Source organism: Carassius carassius, chromosome 41 (assembly GCF_963082965.1).
Source record: "Carassius carassius chromosome 41, fCarCar2.1, whole genome shotgun sequence".
Lineage (NCBI taxonomy): Eukaryota > Metazoa > Chordata > Actinopteri > Cypriniformes > Cyprinidae > Carassius > Carassius carassius.
Genome location: NC_081795.1, coordinates 15,986,366 through 16,006,701, shown reverse-complemented (window position 1 = coordinate 16,006,701; position 20,336 = coordinate 15,986,366). Strand labels below are relative to the sequence as shown.

The window sequence follows — 20,336 nt, the reverse complement described above, 5'->3', positions numbered from 1 at the left end:
TAATATTACTCTTTGTGCAGCCATGGGTTTGGAGGGGCTTGTCCACCGGCATGCTGTCCTTGGGTCTTACAACACCCAACGTCTCCTCACCTTCCTAGAGGAGCTAAAAGACATCCTCCTGAACCGCCAACAACACCATCCTGGGCCCGCACATCACATTTATTTGGTCATTTGGGACAATGTACGCTTCCACAAAACAAACCAAATCAGAGAGTGGTTCACCACCAACAGTAACCACTTTTTAAACGTCTGTCTGCCACCCTACTCCCCTTTCCTGAACCCTATAGAGGAGTTCTTCACATCGTGGAGATGGAAGGTTTATGACAGACAACCATACATTAGAGAGAACCTCCTAAGGGCAATGGAGCTGGCCTGTGTTGACATCCCAGTGGAGGCCTTCCAAAGATGGATTCGCCATTCCAGGGCGTTTTTACCACTGTGCCTGGCAAGAGACAATATAGCCTGCGATGTGGATGAAGTGATGTGGCCCGATTCAGCTCAGCGTCATGATGCCGCACAGTGACTGTGGTGTGTGTGTGGTGTGAATAAAGTAAATAAAAAAACTTCACACCCTGATCATGTTTTCAAGAATACTGTTGTGTGCAATAGATTCTGTTTTCGCATTGAGTTGTGTTACAGTAGTGTACATGCAGAATTTACTATAGATTTATACTCTTCATTTGAAACTCACAAATCTAAATGACTAATCCTCTGCAGAGATCTAAGAACATCCATTACTGTAAAGTTTCTAAAAATATGCATTGGCAGTTATGAAACAAAGAACCTTCTCACAAATTGAGCATTGTGTTTTCAATTGTTTTGCTGTAGTGTGTAATGATGTGTATAGTGTTTACATTTTTGAAAGCTTCGAGCTGCTCTTTTGGTGTGAAAGTTTGAGTTTTGAAGTGAGAAGGTGTGGTTGTGTTTATGTAGCTTTAGAAAAGGGTGTTGTGTTTAGACATTGGGGAACATGGAGGAAACGTTTGTGAAATGTGTTTTAGCATTTGAGAAAAACTGTAAACCTGTTATACTGTTTTATGACCATTAATCACAACAGGAAAATTTGATACCGGCATATCCCTAACACTGTCTTTAGTTGATAATATTATAGTTTATCAAAATCCCTGGAAGTCTGACCATGACATAATACCTTTTCAGGATTGGCATGGACAGTATCCAGAGAAAGTAAAGCACCTTTCTTCTCTGATATGCTATACTCCTCCAGCCCTGAATGGTAGAAATATAAGAGAGCTGAAGGATGATGACATCATGGTCAGCCAAAAGCAACTTCAACAACGGTTGATATTTCATCAGAAAGTACACAGGCTTACAGTAAGCCTACAGACTTCCAACCAAAATAATAAGCGAGGAAGTCAAGACTTGGACTGTCAAAGAAAACCAAAAACAAACTTAGTTGTCAAAAATTACTATTGCTACTATGTTATAAATATAATTATAAATATAATTTTTAATTCCTCTTTTAACAGTCTTCAGTGGATTTATGGAGAACGTTCTTTATTTGGTAATTGGTAAATGGACTGTATTTATATAGCACTTTCAACAGACCACATGGCCATCCAAAGCGCTTTACAAGTTGCCTCACATTCACCCATTCACACACTGACTGCGGTGTCAGCCATTCAAGGCGCCATCCAGCTCATCGGGAGCAGCTGGGGTTAGGTGTCTTGCTGAAGGACACCTCGACACTTGGTCAGGTGGAGCCGGGGATTGAACCACCAACCTTCGGGTTTGTAGACAACCTACATGAACCAATGAGCCACTGCCGCCCCATATTTGGCAAATTAATTTTATTAACTTTATTTGGCAAAAAAACATTCAATGAATGTTTGTTATGGGTATTTTCTTTTTCTTTCTTTCTCATTTCTTGATGTATAATGATACACATAGTCAAATAAACAGAAATAAATGAATAAAATGACGATTATTGCTAATTAGATATCATTTGATGATCATAGCCTCATGAATGTTGTCACATATAAAGAAGTGTACTGTATTTTTCTTGACACTGTCAATGGTTATATGCTTTCTGCAGTTCTGTATTAAAATGTTTTATCTTCATAGCAAAACCATTTTATAGCAAAACTTTCTATATTAAAACAAAAACCATGAACCATCAGGGTGTTACAACTTGGTATGCTAGTCAATTTGGTATCTTGATTTCATTGCCTAGATTTTTAATGCTTTTTTTATATATAGTTTTTATATATCTGCTACACTACTACATCTGCTTTACTTATATTATTTTCCATTCTCTCTGCACTGATAATACAGTATGATAATTTATTTAGTGTACCATTTTTTGAAAGTGAGTTAGCAGTTTTTTTTTTATCTCCTAAAAAAGAAAGCAAACTGTCCACACCCTTTCTACTGCCTTACTCACATGCAGTAAACACCTAAGATGTGCAGATAAGAGTGATGCATTACGAACTTATAACTGCTTTTATGAAAATCATTCTGAATTATTCAACTGCCCCTGAAATGAGCAGGTAAGAGTTATTACTTACATTTAATGAGACTATAAAAGAAAAAAAAACTGCTTTTTAAAAATTCTGTCAAGCTCACTATTATTTTATTTTTATTCATTATTCATAAATTATTAATTTATCAAAATAATTTTGATTTTGACAAAATAATTTTGTGTATGTGAATGTAGTCTGCACAAGATATAAAGACATTTTTATGTTCTTTATTATTATTTATTCAAGTCTTTTAATATTAGTAAGTCATGGGAATTTGATTTTAATGTTTTATTCTACAACAGGCATATGCATTTAAAAATGGAACTAGTATTCATCTACATACTTGTGCACTTACACTGGAGCTGCACTGTAGATACATGTGGAGAAGGTCTAGACTGCAAAACTTCAGATGTGTATGACAAAACAGTGACAGCAATCCCTGAAAAACTAAAAGATAGAGCCAATGAAATATTTTTTGTACACAGTCAGATTCCTGAGATATCAAAAGGAGTTTTTTCTAAAAACCCTCAATTAAAGAAAATCGAATTTCTTGGTACTTCAACTCACTCTGTAGAGGTTGGAGCCTTTGAGGGGTTGCCTGATATCACGACCATTGAGATATCTGGCACAAACGTGACAACATTACCTGTGGGTGTTTTTAAGGATCTCAACAACCTTCAAAAACTTGGTTTAAAAAGTAACAAAATACATAGCCTTGATAAAGGGTTATTTGATGATTTAAAAAAGCTTCAGGAATTACAACTACATATGAATGAGATCAGTTCCATTGAGGAGGGGACATTTGACAATTTAGAGAGTCTCGTGAGACTCCATCTTGCAAAAAACAACCTTACATCCGTATCGACATCTCTTTTTTCCAATCTTAAGAGACTGAAAACTTTGAGGCTTTATGAGAACCAGTTGACTGCTCTACCTGATGGCATTTTTGATAATCTCCCTGATTTGGCAGAGATAGCCTTGCAAGGCAACCAAATCTCCTTTATACAACCAAATTTATTTCCACACAAAAGTAATTTAACAAGACTCTTTTTGGACAATAATCTTTTAACAGAACTGCAGCAAGATCTATTTGTTGGTTTCTCTTCATTAAAGATTCTAACTCTGCACAACAATCAACTCAGCAGTCTTCCCAATACCCTTTTTGGAGAAATGCTCAGAATAACTGAATTAAGTCTAAGCCATAACAGTCTCACTCACTTACCAACTGCAGTTTTCAGTCCACTTAAGGATCTAAAGAAGTTAGACCTTTCCTCAAACCAGATTTCAATTATTTCTGCAGACTTTTTTGAAGGTCTTGAGAAATTGACTGATCTGAATCTTCAAGATAACAATATGGAGTCATTAAAAAAAGAGGACTTTAAAAAACTCAAGTCTCTTAAAACGCTCAGACTGGGAAATAATAAACTACAAAGCCTCCCTGGTGATGTTTTTGATTCTGTAAACCTCAGTAAACTGTACCTGGACAAGAACCCATGGAAGTGCGACTGTAACCTGTTGCCATTCTATGAATGGATGAAGAACAATAAGGGCAAGATTAAATCAAAAGCTCCAGAAGTTTGCGAGTTTCCAAAAAATCTGCTAAATCAATTAATAATTTCTTTAACAGAAGCACAATTAATATGCCTCACACCTTCACCAAGTACCATCCCTCTCATCACAAATACCGTTCCCATGACCACTACTACATCTGCTTTACTTATATTATTTTCCATTCTCTCTGCATTGACAATATAGTATGATAATTAATTTAGTGTACTAATTAATTACGTGTTCTTTTTGACATTGTTTGAAAGTGAGTTAGCAGTTTTTTTTATCTCTTAGAACAAAAAAGCAAACTGTCCACATCCTTTCTACTGCCTTACTCACATGCAGTAAACACTTAAGATGTGCAGATAAGAGTGATGCATTACGAACTTATGACTGCTTTTAGGAACATCATTCTGAATTATTCAACTGCCCCTGAAATGAGAAAGTAAGAGTAATTACTTACATTTAAGGAGACTATAAAAGAAAAAAAAACTGCTAAAAATTCTTTCAAGCTCACTATTATTTTATTTTTATTCATTATTCATAAATTATTAATTTATCAAAATAATTTTGATTTTGTATAAATACAATTGCTGGTGCAATGTAGTCTGCACAAGATATAAAGAAATTTTTTATGTTCTTTTAATATTAGTAAGTCATGGGAATTTGATTTTAATGTTTTATTCTACAACAGGCATATGCATTTAAAAATGGAACTAGTATTCATCTACATACTTGTGCACTTACACTGGAGCTGCACTGTAGATACATGTGGAGAAGGTCTAGACTGCAAAACTTCAGATGTGTATGACAAAACAGTGACAGCAATCCCTGAAAAACTAAAAGATAGAGCCAATGAAATATTTTTTGTATACAGTCAGATTCCTGTGATATCAAAAGGAGTTTTTAAAAAAAACCCTCAAATAAAGAAAATCGAATTTCTTGGTACTTCAACTCACTCTGTAGAGGTTGGAGCCTTTGAGGGGTTGCCTGATATCACGACCATTGAGATATCTGGCACAAACGTGACTGCATTACCTGTGGGTGTTTTTAAGGATCTCTACAACCTTCTAAAAACTTGGTTTAAAAAGTAACAAAATAAATAGCCTTGATAAAGGGTTATTTGATGATTTAAAAAAGCTTCAGGAATTACAACTACATATGAATGAGATCAGTTCCATTGAGGAGGGGACATTTGACAATTTAGAGAATCTCTTGAGCCTTCATCTTGCAAAAAACAACCTTAGATCCGTATCAACATCTCTTTTTTCCAATCTTAAGAGACTGAAAACTTTGAGGCTTTATGACAACCAGTTGACTGCTCTACCTGATGGCATTTTTGATAATCTTTCTGATTTGGCAGAGATAGCCTTGCAACCCAACCAAATCCCCTTTATACAACCAAATTTATTTCCACACAAAGGTAAATTAATTAAACTATTTGGACAGAAATCTTTTAACAGAACTGCAGCAAGATCTATTTGTTGGTTTCTCTTCATTAAAGATTCTAACTCTGCAAAACAATCAACTCAGCAGTCTTCCCAATACCCTTTTTGGAGAAATGCTCAGAATAACTGAATTACAGTTTTTCTCAAATGCTAAAACACAAAAGCCAATCCTCTAAACCAAATGACAAGTTGTCTAAACACATTTACTAAATCTAGCCATCATTTTCCAATATCATAAACACATTTCACATGAAGACACAATTCACAAAACACAATCCTCCGTTCTCATATATCTTAACACATTTTTTTTTGTTGCTAAAACACAAGTTGCAAAAGAACTCTGCTCATATTCTCAAATGAAAGCTCATGTGATGCAAAATGCTTGCCACAGTCAGCAATATTTGAACACAATGAACACACCTGGTATCATTCATTACACACAACGACTCAAAATTGAAGACACTTACTGCTGTGTCCACATGTATAAAAGCAAGTTCAGAGTGCACAGTTTGCTGAAGATTCCAAACAAACACAATGGATGAAGGCAGAGTCAGGGGAAGAGGAATTCGAGTCAGAAGAGGGAGAAGAGCTGGCCATGGAAGAAGAGGAGCAGGCCAATGAGGAAGAGGAGTTCAAATCAGTGGAGGAAGAGAAGCAGGCCAACGAGGAAGAGGAGTTCAAATCAGAGGAGGAAGAGGAGCAGGCCAACAAGGGAGAGGAGAAGGTCCAGGAGGGAGAGCAAGACAACCTTGCACCATCATTACGGACGAGATGCGAGCAACAGTCATTGACCATGTCATTGTCCATGGCATGACAATGGCTGAAGCAGGACTACGAGTCCGTCCAAACCTGAGTAGGTTCAACGTGGCCACCATTACCAGGGCATTCAGACAACACAACAGGTATTGTACTCTATTGGTTTCTTTGTCACAATACAATTTTACAAGCCTGTGAAAGTAGTCTATTGGTTTCAAATCAGTTTTTACTGGATTGTAAAACATGTCAATTGATAACACGTTTCTTTCTTTAGAGTTGAAAGAATGCCACATAGAGGTGGGAGGGTTGCCACATTTACAGCGGCACAAGAAACCCTCATTGTGGATATGGTTTGTGAGAACAACCTCATCAGACTCCGGCAGATCAGAGACAAAGTCATTGCCGATAATGTCAACTTTGAGAGCATTGATGATGTCAGCTTGGCCACAAAAGACCGAGTTCTCCGGCGCCAATAGATGCGGATGAAACAGGTCTATAGGGTTCCCTTTGAGCGCAACTCTGCGCGACACAAAGACCTACGTTACGAGTATGTGCAAGCAAGTATACATCCATGTTCACAGTACAGTTAGTGGACATACTGTGTTGCTCAGTGGCCTACATTACTTCTGGACAATACTGTGCTACCGGATTGACTGTTGTTCTGAACACCTGTGCACTTTCATATTTTCACAGAGGATTTTACAGTTGGACGCGATGGCCAGACCTCATGAGTACCTCTTCCTGGATGAGGCTTGCTTCAACCTGCAGAAACGAAGGAAAAGAGGCCGTAAAATCATTGGCCAAAGAGCCATCACTGAGGTTCCTGGCCAACAGGGGGGTAATATTAATCATTGTGCGGCCATGGGTTTGGAGGGGCTTGTCCACCGGCATGCTGTCCTTGGGTCTTACAACACCCAACGTCTCCTCACCTTCCTAGAGGAGCTAAAAGACATCCTCCTGGACCGCCAACAACACCATCCTGGGCCCGCACATCACATTTATGTGATCATTTGGGACAATGTACGCTTCCACAAAACAAACCAAATCAGTGAGTGGTTCACCACCAACAGTAACCACTTTTTAAACGTCTGTCTGCCACCCTACTCCCCTTTCCTGAACCCTATAGAGGAGTTCTTCACATCGTGGAGATGGAAGGTTTATGACAGACAACCATACACTAGAGAGAACCTCCTAAGGGCAATGGAGCTGGCCAGTGTTGACATCCCAGTGGAGGCCTTCCAAAGATGGATTCGCCATTCCAGGGCGTTTTTCCCACGGTGCCTGGCAAGATGTGGATGAGATGATGTGGCCCGATGCAGCTCAGCGACATGATACCGCACAGTGACTGTGGTGTGTGTGGTGTGAATAAAGTAAATAAAAAAACTTCACACCCTGATCATGTTTTCAAGAATACTGTTGTGTGCAATAGATTCTGTTTTTTGCATTGAGTTGTGTTACAGTAGTGTACATGCAGAATTTACTATAGATTTATACTCTTCATATGAAACTCACAAATCTAAATGACTAATCCTCTGCAGAGATCTAAGAACATCCATTACTGTAAAGTTTCTAAAAATATGCATTGGCAGTTATGAAACAAAGAACCTTCTCACAAATTGAGCATTGTGTTTTCAATTGTTTTGCTGTAGTGTGTAATGATGTGTTTAGTGTTTACATTTTTGAAAGCTTCGAGCTGCTCTTGTGGTGTGAAAGTTTGAGTTTTGAAGTGAGAAGGTGTGGTTGTGTGCAGCTTTAGAAAAGGGTGTTGTGTTTAGACATTGGGTATGACGGCAAATCAATGCCAATATTATCCGATTAGCCATTATTATGCCAATATAACTGATGCTGGCGCACGCGCTAAATCGCTTCCGCGAGAGGAAAACTAAATCGGACGCGAGGAAACGGGAGCCCGCGAGCTCATTTCAAACTCTCGCGCGCGCGTGACATGTACTCTGCGCGCAATACAAGCCCTCGCTCGCAATAAAAGCCCTCTCGCGCGCATGGTCATTCCCCATATCCTCGCGCTCGATCATCTCACCTCTGCTCGCGCGAACAATTTTATTTTTGTCAGTCGTGGGGCGGGGCTTGCTGTTTTAGTTGTTATCTCAAATGTCATTGGTTATTCCCCTTTTCCTGAAGTCAGTATTGGATTAGAAAATGATTAATAATTTACTTGACTTGACCCACGACTTCATCAGTGGACCAGATACATGTTTATCATTTCATTTGCTTGTTTAATTTGTTTTTGTCTTTAATGTAATTTAATGCATTGATTATAGAGTAGGTCTTTTGTAGATACTTGATTAAAAAAAAAAGTTTATTGCTGGTGTTATAGCTGTTAGCTTTCTGAAATGACCCGCAGCGCAGACTCTCTATTTTTATAAAAGCTCCCGAACAAAAATAATTAGGCTATTATATTTTGATGATAGGATATGCTACGTGGAGCTAATTTCTCAGACAAGACGACAGATAAACTATGTTACTAAATAAATACACAATTGTGATAGAGAATAAGAAGCTGACGTCTGATTTCTGATTTCAAAAAACCCTGGCCGTTGGCCCTCGAGGAAGCCCCAAAGAGGCACGATCAAGCCCCGGAAGTGACAGTGGAAACGGTGCTATAGAGTGGCAGGCACATTGTTGGATCTCGGGTAATAATTCAGTGATTCAGTGCCACAGTATCACAAGAGAGTTTAGAACAGGGAAACAAAAAAAAAAGAGACGGGGGGGGGTAGGAGTGAGACAGAGTGACACAGATGGAGACAATAAAAAAAAAAAAGAGTGCGGGGTCTTCCTCAAGCTTTAGCCCTGGCCATACAAAAGCTATTTTCTGAAAGCAGGATTAATCTTGACTTGAGCTCTCTATGGCAGGGGTCTTTAGTGCAAGATTTTACTTCGTAAAGGATGCTGGCTAAAAGCAGGGGATTGTAGGAGCTAAAAAAAAGCCAGGCTTTACGCGATACGCAGCATTGTCTATGACAAATCCCATTTGCTACTGGGCCTCTGAGGAACAGGGTTAGAGTCACAGTGGTGTGGGGGTGCTTTCTGTCCCGTGCCTTCACCAGGCCTAAAAATAATCAAAGCTCTAGCACTGAACCGCTTGCTAACTTTTGGTAGGAACATGCACAGAATTGGGGCTGTTCTTACACTCTTGCAAAGTATTGGAAACTAAGAGTCATTATTCAAAACCATTATAAACATGCTTGTTTATGCAAAAATAATAATAAAAAAATTCTGCCATTCATGGTAAAATAAATCATATTTTATCAGAGTTAGAATGTGAATTTAAAGTTTGAATATGACAGTATTAAGGTTTTTTTCATCAAGTTGTATCATTATATTATGTTTATTTAAATAGAATAACATTTCTGTTGGGTCTACGATTACTCTGAACATTTTCAAAATATTTTAAATAGTAATCTTTACATAATGTGTGTATATTGTAATCTATAGCTATGTACCAATTTTAAAAATACTGGAATATCAAAATAAAACTTACTTTTTATTATAATAATTAATCATATAAATGTTTTATCTTGTATATCACTAACACTATGGAGCAATAAATCATGCTATTACACAGCTCTTTGAAATGCTCGATTCTGATAGGTCAGTCTCAACATTATGAAATCTGTTATCCCCCAGTAATGGATTATAGCATAAAAAGGTAAGATTTGAAAACCATTTTAACTCAATCAATATTTTATCTCAACGTAATTATTTATTTGGTGGAAAGCTGTGTAATAAGGGGTATGAATGTACATTATCCCATTAAATGTTTGTCTTGTTTGTACTTTGTACTGATTATCTGTTCAGGCTCAAAGCCACTTTGAAAGGAACGCTTTTTTATCATAGAGGCTTTGAGTTTTCAGCTAATAAAATATTTCAACTCAATATTTCATATCCATTTATTTATCTATCTACCTATCAAGTATCCATATAATAATTGGGCTAATGATATCACAGAATAAACAGAGCGATAAAGAGATTATACAAGATCCAGATCACCCTGTCAGGAGTTTATTCTGCGATCAGTGGCTGAATGTAAATTATCCCATACTGTAGATATCAGAACTGGTTTGGAACTGAAACCCTTTGCAATTGAGCACTTTTATCATCCTACTATGGATGTTAAAAATGCAGAGAATGCAAGTATAGTCATCAGTAGCAGTTCACTTGTGTAAACCAGGACAGATTGTTTTCATACCAATTAAGAAATATCCTGGAGTCCACATGACCTTTCTCCAGTTTTCAAATGAACTTTGGTGCTTACTCAAACGGGCTATGAGGAAACAATGCAGTGTCAGCAGTGGCCCTTCCTTTGGGCACTTTGAGCCCTGAACCTCTTCTGGCAGGGTAAACTGGCACAGCACCAACCAGACCAGGCTGAGGCACAGAGCACAGCGGTCTGCATCACAATAACCCCTCTCAAGGCGAGGAGAGGTTCACTCAGAGAACGTTTTTCATAGCTGCTGCTTCCTGCCAACAGTGATTCACATCACAACCCTGCAGAAAAGGAAAGGCAATACTGTATGATGAGGTGGGTGGCAAAGACCCACAGAAACAAGAGCTTAAGCCTCCTACATGTTCATCCCCTTCAAAAACCAAGGAATCTAGAAGCTTCGCAGAAGAGGTTTATGAGGGGGTGGGATCATTCATTCCTTTCCCTCCTTTTGTCACCCCATCCTGACCTATCATTGAACACCCACTCACTCACACTGGGAGGAAGAACAGAGAAAGGGAAAGAATGAGAGCGGCAGTGATTATGCACTTAAGCATTGCTGCACCACAAAGAATTCTCATCAGCTGCCCTCAATGCGATCACTCAGTAAAACATCAGGTCTAATATCCTGCCACAGAGCCACTCGGACTGCCTGATGGGCAATAGGAAATTACGACTGCAAGAGCTATTGACACTGATTTGGGGTATTGGGGCTGATCCGACAGCAATCCATTGTGGCGTAGATGGCATGTGGATCTTACGTCTTAAACAAGAAACAAAAACGTATGGGTTCCCATGTCAGGAAACTTCCAAGAGAACAAGCTTCTTCCAAAAATGACATACAGGAAGTGGTAAATGACACTTGGCAGAAAAGCTTCGTATTGTTGGCATTCAAAATAAAAGTAAAAATCTAGTTTGAAACGTGCTAAGTTCTTAAAAATGTACTTTGTGTTCATGTTGGTTTTGAAACTATTTAATAAAATTTTTAATTTAATGATTATAAAAATGTCATGTAAAAAAATACATTAAAAAATTCCGTAATTTTTTTAAAATACATTGAGTGTACACACCTTTAAATTAAAATGTTTAAAGGTTTTTTTTTTTTACAGGAAAAAAAAATTAAGACAAAAGATAATATGTACATCATAAAATTTTTTATTTATTTATACCTGTTTTCTAGGTTAACATATATACTATAATATACTAAGTTAATATATCAGCATTCATTGGAAATTGATTTTTTCTTTTTTTTGACTGTACTGAATACTTCCTTTTTAAATTGAAGCATCAATTTAAAATTGTAAAAAAAAAAAAAATTTAATAATAATTGGTTGTCATGTCATTGACCCATCTCCACATAGTAGCACATAGTTCTTGAGAAAACCCAAACACCCATCCATCTTACAGAGACAGTTTTATTTTTAGGTTCCTCCCTAAATTCACTAAAGCTGAACATCTTCAGCATATGGGCTCTCTCAGACTTCCCAGGGCATTGTAAATCTCTGGAGTTGTTTGGTGGGCTGCACAGCTTCATAAAGCTACCATAGAAGCCTGACAGCAGGACAACTTCAAACCTTTGCCTCCAAGTGCTACTTCAGAGGAAACTACAGCAACATTATACTTCGACAAATGCTAATGACGGATAAATTAAGTGTTTCACACATCATATTTCTGACAACGTCATAAACTAGGCTACATCTTTATAATGTAAGACGATGAATCGTTTATGCTTTTTATGAGAGCAAGGATGGTAACAGTGTGACTGTGGCATGAGAGAACACTGGATTTCACTGTGACATTTTATATCTGTCTATTAACCCATTTCCTCTTCTCTTCTTTGGCTCATTAGAAAGAACATCTGTTTTCTGCAGCTGCAGGGTAACTGCTGATTCTGACCAGACTTTGTCTTATTTAATGCGTACAAACACGCCAATGCGCTTTCGCTCACCGATCCCAGAATAGCATTAAATGCTGTTACATCAGACATGCAGGGGCCGGGCATTTTCAGAGAGCTGATTATACCGACAACTTTCATAGGGTTATTGGCTTACAGCACACTGAATTTCCAAATCATTAAACCCCCCAACCTCTTGACCTAGTTTTGACTTTGCTCAGGATGCCACATGCAAACGGACGTCTGCGTTGGGTAAGCAATGCTTAAAAAGTACCAAAGCAATGCTAAATGTCACTTAAGAGAGATTTACGAGCATCAGTTGGTATATAAAGGAGCGAAGTGTTCAACATGCGTTATAAGAAGGATGTAGACAGCTGAGAGTCAGACTTTCAGGGTCACTTTCGGCACACGGGGCAGCTGTTGGCCGGAAGGCACAGTGGGCAGTGATGGGGGAGTGCTCAAAGGTCATGGCTTAAAACGTGGTCGAAGGGATGGTCTGACCTTGAAACATACACACCAGTCACCTCCATTGAACCCCTGCACTCCGGTGACCCACGAGTACCTGGTGAGTATGTAACTGAAGGCATCTTTAAATAAACAGCAGCCTTTAAAGATCAGCCGCCGTGTTCAGCACTCAGCTGTAAGAAGATCTACTGTTGAAGCAAATAGTCTTCATCAAGGAAACATGAGCAGCACTGAAATGTGCTTGAAAAGGGAGGAGATCAAGTGCAGCGTGGCATGGTGAAAACGGGCTCTCAGTGTGATGGACATCTCGTCACCTACCGCAGGGGTCAGAGGTCAGCAGCAGAGGGACGCCCAGGGAGACCAAGCACTGTGCCATAACAATCATGAAAGTTTGGTTGATTTGGCTAATTATATATATAATTGTATATCTAAATTATTAATAACACATTTTAATACATATTATAAATAATAATAATAGGTCCCTATGAAATCAGTTTTATTTTTTCCAAATTCCGTTTTTTTCCATTTTAATTTTTCTGGATTCCATTTTTTTCCATTTAAATTTTTCTCGACTCTTTTTTAATGGTTAAATTAAATGATATATTAATATTGATAAAGCATCTCTAATTAATTAAATTGGTAAACAAAGGGGATTTACTATTAAAATTAAAAGATGGAAGAAATGTGTTATTATTCCTTAAAAATAATGTTTGTTTCTTTTTAGTAGTAGTAGGCTATGTACATTCTGCTGAACAACAGTTAATACACTTCTGGCAAATACTTGTCCTTTAACTAAACCAGACTTTTATTTTGATGGGTTGCCGTGAATACCTTTACAGCTCTGTGTATGTGATTTGACGCTAGTTTTACTCAAATCAAACGGTCAAATGCTCATGAAGTCACTCTCAGAACAGTTCTGGAGATGTTCCTCATGTGTTCATGTCCTTATTTAGAGAGACAGCAGACGGTGAAATCACTGCGAGCGTGTGTGTAATAGACGAAACCGCGCTTCTGCACCATTCATTAACAGAGACACGCAGAACATGCAGGATTCATATTTAACTTTTCCAGCTTAATATTTACAAATACTAGTCCATATCATGATTTGATTTAAATGTAATTACCTACTTTTTATTAATTCATTCAAAATTTTACAAATTCCATGACATTCCGCGTTAAACTGTGAATTCCATTTATATGACGGGATTCCGCAACTCTGTCCACGTTTTCTGCATCGCGGAAATCATAGGGCCCTGTAATAATAATAATTATTTAAAGATTTAAGATTAAAGATTAACAACGTTTTTTTAAACAAACACAAATGAGACACACAAAAAAAAAAACGAAAACGAAACACCTACCAACCAAAACAAAACCAAGTCCTAACAACAAAACAAAATGAAAAAGAAAAGAACAAGTAGTATTTTAACCCATCTAAACTATTTAATTATAGTAATATTCACATTTATCAAATTGGGACAGACTTACTGACAAACATTTTTAAAAAAGCTTATTAATAGGGACTCACAAAAAAAAACTTCTCTTTTCTGTTGCTAAATTTAAATTCCATTGTAATGGGTAGAAGGTGCCATTAAACAATCCTGCCCTGTAGTTTTTATAGCCAATGGCCATGTGAAATGAGATACTCACAACAGGGGCTTTTTTCCCCTTGCTTTCACGGCTGGGAGAGCCAAAGTTACCCTTTAAGTTTCCTCTTGAGTACTTAAGTTGACTTACTGGCCCTTTTCCCTATAAATCACCTTTGCTCTCAACTCAACAAGATAGAACAGTTCAGTAGAAAAGCAGTGCTTGATGGAGTCATGTTTGTCACAGTGCCCCAATATATCTGGATAGCTGACATAACCTCTGCGTGCCAGCTGTCAAATGTAGTAACTGACATGTAAGCGCCGCAGAAATATTTTCTAATAATAATGATTAGATTAATAGTAATAAACAGAAAAAAAATGGAATTAAAAAAATGTGTATATAGTTTCTATATGTTCGTTTTATTTATTATAATTAACTAATTAATTAACTATTAACTTTTTTTTCTAAAACTTTAATCATGTGAGGCACTGGAAAAGTTATCAGGATGTTAAAGGTTCTTCATGAAACCACAGATGGAATAGATCCTTTACTTTTTAAGAATGGATGTATATCTGTAATCGGGGAATTCTCATGGAGTTTAAAGGCTGTGAGAAATCTGAACCAGTGACCTTAAAAAGTAATGGGAAAATGGAAAGAATGAATCATGTGGTGTGGTTGAGCAAAAGAGGTCAGCATTTGGTGTGTTTATTATCCTTCTGAAGTGGATTGGAAGTAGTTTCCTTGAAGTGGTGTGGCCGAGTACCAGTTCCTTTAATGTGAGCAAATAGGCACGGATAAACATGCTCAATTGTTTTGCCTCCTTGTTCCTTCAGGCATTGTGTATTTGCTCTGTGAACCTTGAAGAGCGGTACACTATTAAGACAGGAAGGAAGGGGAGCGCCGTATGCTCCGGTCCAACTTGGTCCAGAATTCCTTCCATGAGAGCTGATACCAAAAACTACAAGCCAAATATTATCTGAATGCTCTAACATAACTCTTTTACAGTACTTTTCCCTTTCAGAAACGTTAATATAGTGTTTCATGATGTCTTATGCACTGTGTAAAATGTCATTAAACCATAAACCATGATCTCCCACCAATTGTTTACATAAGGTTCTTTTTTCCTATGCCTAATCTGCATGGAAGATGTGTGTACAGCAGTTAAGCAGCACAGGGTACAACTGCAACACTGGGCCTGAACTCATATCAGAAAGGTGTGATTAATGTTTTCCACTGTTGGAGATAAAGGACTCCCTGGAGAGAGGAATGAAAAAGAACAGAAAACAAGGGAGGAAGTTAAAAGAGAGAGAGAAGAATACTGTGGCTTTTGGCCCAGAAAATGTGTGTTAGACATAAAAAGTAGATCTGAAATTCTGCCTTCATTGCCAAAACCTCTGCTGTAGACATGTTGAAGGTCACAGTTCAAGATGACCACAAGTGATACTTGTTAAACTGTGATAATAAATACAAATTTCAGGAAGCTAAAAATGTCTTTAGCTGTATAGACAAAGTCGCAATTATGAACACCAGTGGCATGTTTCTGTTGACTAGAGAGGCCCAAGTTCTACATGGACTCATTCAAGGGTGGCATAAGGCATAATCAGACTTGCCTGACAATAAATTATATATATATTATTATGGGGTTTTTTTTCTTTTTTTTTTACTAAAATATTTTGATGTATATAAATAAGTAAATTTTATTTAAAAAAAAATATATATATATGTATTTAAATGAATTATAAAATTATTTCATTAAAATTATAATTAAATGCACATATTAATTTAATTGTATTAACTGAATTTACATCAATATATTTTTTATTATAATAAAATAAATATAAATGTATAATAAAATTTCAATTGTAAAATAAAATAAATACACAAATTAATAAAATAACACTGTTTCACGGCATCCGTCACAGCCCTATCAAAAATTACTCAAAGATAACTATAAAAAATAGTGACTCAGGGGGCCATGGCGGAGCAGACAGTTCAGGAGGCCTGACCTCTTCACTCAGCCCGACATCTATGGACGGATCCCTATAACCCCTTCTGAGCACATAGCACAGGGGATAGATTAACAATACTGGACACAGGACTCGGGGAACACAGGGCTTACACATAGAACGTAATGGGACACACCTGAAATCGAGAAACAATCAAAACACGGAAGAAATTGGTTAATGGGGAGCATATGGGGAGCAAAATAAGATACGGAACACAGGAGAGTCCTTGGAACAACGTGTTTTGTATTACGTTGTATTATGTGTTTTTGTTTTTTTTTACTGAACTCTCACCTCTTATTTGTGGAAAATCAATCGTAACATTACATTTTGAGATGGCCAATCAATTTTTAAAACGAATGTTCTGGACACACCATAGATAAAGGCCTGGAATGCACTGCAGGTTGACACAATTTATAAATAACCATCAGAAAGAGAGACAGACACAAAAGCCAGTGCTGTTCAGCCCCTCCACCGCAGGCATTGCCGGCAGCAACTGAAAATGATTTATAAAATAAAGTATAAAATAAGGCATAAATCCATGAAATTGCCAGCTTCAAATGATCCAGTTTTCCCTTATTATTCTGATTGAACACTATCATAGTGGGGGGTAAAAGAAAGACTCAGCAGAAAACTTTTTTTTTTACTGTATATATAAGAATAAGGGCTACTTAAATTAGTAAAATAATGCTTTTTTATATAAAAATATATTTTTAACTACAACTTATTTTAGTATTATCCTACATTATAAATACTTCTGATGCACCAAAATATCTTTTTACAGAAATTGAAAGTTACGTTTATTTAGCTTGTAGTTTTTAATCATTTATAAATATATATACGTAATTATCAGCATTCAAATAAAAAGTTGTATATAGACATTTAAATTGCACAAGTTTTTAATTTATCAATTAAAATGTTTCTACTTCAATTTGTTGTTGAAATATACACATTTTGTTACTTAATGATGTGAAACAAAGATTTTTGAAAAGCAGGCGCGTTACAAATAATGTTTTAGTAAAGTTTTGTTCACACATCTGAACTGAAGCAGCAGACTAAAAGCTCTCAGTTCATCATAACAAAGATCAGTTCAAATGGATAAACTTGAGTCCAAACACGACATCTGAGAAGTGCAAATTAAAAGTCACCGTTTTGGCCAATGAATATACCCCCTGAAACTGAAAATACATTTTCTGGTGAACATTTCTGGTTGCCAAAATTTTGGTGCATCATTTATAAATAACATTTATATAGTGTAAATAAATACTATTATTATATATAGTAAAAACACACACAAAACAAACAAGATAAGCTGTCTGACTGCATACCAAATCACTGCCTGCCTTTCCACACATGCACCTTAATCTGCTGTGACCAGACAATGAAACCCTTTTGGATTGGGGGAATGATAGTACAGGCAAGTGAGGGCAGTTATGTTTAATTTGTTATGGTGCAGAACACCAGATTGCAGTGTTGGATCAGTAAGAAACATGCTTCAATTTGCCAAAACTGCTGCCCTCACAAACCAGCAAGATGAAAGACGAATCGGTGAGGCTGTGACCTGCAGACAGAAAACACTAAGTGTAGTCCGATTTGCAAATAATTATTTGTAATGAATCAATTAAAAATAATAAATTCATACATTAGGTTTATTGAAAATCAGCTGAAAATGTACTCATCCTTAGGTCGAGTTTGTTTCTTTATCAGAACAGGTTTGGAAAAATTTAGCATCACATCACTTGCTCATCAATGGATCCTCTGCAGTGAATGGGTGCCGTCAGAATGAGAGTCCAGACAGCTGATAAAAACATCACAATGAACCACAAGTAATCCACATGACCCCAAACAATCAATTAACGTCTTATAAAATGAAAAGCTGCATGTTTGTAAGAAACAAATGCATCACCAAGTAATTTTAACTGAAAACTGTCACTTCTGGCCAAGATATGAGTCCATAAACCATAATCCATAATAATGCTTCCAGCAGTGAAAAAAATCCATCCCCTGTTGTCCTCTCACATCAAAATCCAGGTTAAAAACATTTTAATAATGAATTTATGACAAACACACTAGAGCCATGTGGATTACTTGTGGATTACTTGGACATTTTTAACAGCTGTTTGGACTCTCATTCTGACGGCACCCATTAACTGCAGAGGACTCACTGGTAAGGAAGTGATGCAATGCTAAATTTCTCCAAATCTGAAAGTCCAAAATGAAAGAAACAAACTCATTTACAACTTACATGGCATTTTTTAGATGAACTACTGTATTACTTTAATCGCTAAATGCAACTGTATTATTTATTATGATTTAAATCTTTAATCAAAATGTAAACATTTACAAACAGCCAGTCGGAACAGTCACAAAGGTAGAACTGATCTGCTTCTCATTTATTGTTTTGTACCTAAATCTGTCCAAAGACATGTTGTGTCATGTACATCCCATGCAGGTCCTATTTAACTAGAAGTGTCAGCCTCATCTGCTTCAAGCGGATCTAATTAAATGCTGTTCCACACTAACAGGATTGAGTCAACTAACCATTTCCTGTGTACTGCCCCCAACAAGCTTTTAAATGTAAATTTAAATTTACCATAATGCACACGAGCAGCCACGGGATGAAACATTTCCTTCTATACATATGCACCGTCAGACAGAAGCGAAACCGACATCTGTACGTACATGAAGACTGGCTTTATATTGTTCCCAGGGGATTGTGGGACATGCTGGAGTAAGAGGGGGAAGGGGCTGCTGTTACACCAACACAAAAGCAGGAACGATTACATTTCAAGTAGTCTTGAGCCTTGAGGTGACAGTGAACCTGATGTGAAGAGTCCAGATGCATTTATTTAGGACATATCACTGAAAAATTAGGGTTGTCAATATATAAATATAATTAGTAATTTATTTAATGATAATTGACAAGTAATCTCAAAAGTATATGTTTGATACTGTTAAAAGTATCGCAATTATGAAAAATTAGCATATTAACTTTGTCAGCCCTAAAATCTATAAAATATATCAATTCTGTTTAATTTTGGTCATCCAGTCAGCCAGCCCAGCATCTGTCGCCATCAGGCATCCAATTGTCATCTTGTGCTCTCTGGCTTGTATGTGGTTTATCTCAGCCAACAAGACAGCTGAAAAGCATGTGGATGTGGATTTGTTTTTTCTGAGCTGTACAATGTTCACTTGTGAAACATTGTTCCCTCAAATGAATCTGGGTGGTCTTTTTCATTCTATGCAGTTCCAACAGCTAATGGGCTAATCTGGACTGGTTCAGTTCAAACCGGACTTCACAAGGGACTCTTAAGGGGTTTTGCTTCCATCTGCCAAGTTTTGCCATTTTCTCTCTGTCTAAATTACAACCATATGAGACCCGGTTCATATTTTCAAGGAGTTTGTGATTATCATAAGAGAGATTAGTTCTGAACTCATTAACCCAAGACTTCTTTCCCCCACCCTTCACAAACAGACACCAAGCCAAGACACGATCCTCTCCAAATTAAAACCGTAGCTATTCATTTGGAGCTTTTGCTTACCGTAGAGATCTGCTCCTTCCCTGGGCATTTTAGCATCCCTGTGGCTTTATATCGGAGAAACGAGCCAAAGAGAAAGACAGAGGATTTGTAATACAATTATTTTGGTCATTAATAACCAGCATTCCTGCAATGAAGTCTGAGTGATTCTGGTTTCTGTTAGACCGATTCTGTGGACCATTTTACGTCCTGACAGCAGAAGGACAAGAAACAATACACTGTTGCTTAAGCTAGGGAAACCTAATAAACTGGTAATACTTTATCGCCAATTCGAAGCTTTGAATACCCAGAATTATCTTGCCACTTGCCAGGTTACAATTTTATCACATACCCACAGGCTAACATCACATCGCTTCCTAACCAGAAGAAAACAATACTGTGAGTACCCAAGTTC

The 20,336-nt window shown here is 37.1% G+C and overlaps 3 protein-coding genes and 1 pseudogene across 3 annotated transcripts in view; 2 read left to right on the top strand and 2 right to left on the bottom strand.

The window, feature by feature from the left end:
• LOC132122873 (glyoxalase domain-containing protein 4-like) overlaps window positions 1–20,336 on the bottom strand; it is a 176,993-nt gene that overhangs the window by 44,481 nt on the left and 112,176 nt on the right. The gene's annotated exons all lie outside the window — the stretch shown is intronic.
• LOC132122860 (nucleoredoxin-like) overlaps window positions 1–20,336 on the bottom strand; it is a 91,979-nt gene that overhangs the window by 38,669 nt on the left and 32,974 nt on the right. The gene's annotated exons all lie outside the window — the stretch shown is intronic.
• On the top strand, window positions 2,410–4,250 carry LOC132123286 (leucine-rich repeat-containing protein 15-like). The gene is made up of 2 exons (XM_059533843.1): window positions 2,410–2,507; window positions 2,783–4,250. Exons 1-2 carry the CDS (start codon window positions 2,437–2,439, stop codon window positions 4,233–4,235), a joined length of 1,524 nt encoding a protein of 507 aa, XP_059389826.1. The 5' UTR covers window positions 2,410–2,436; the 3' UTR covers window positions 4,236–4,250.
• Window positions 4,676–5,778, top strand: LOC132123285 (carboxypeptidase N subunit 2-like; annotated as a pseudogene).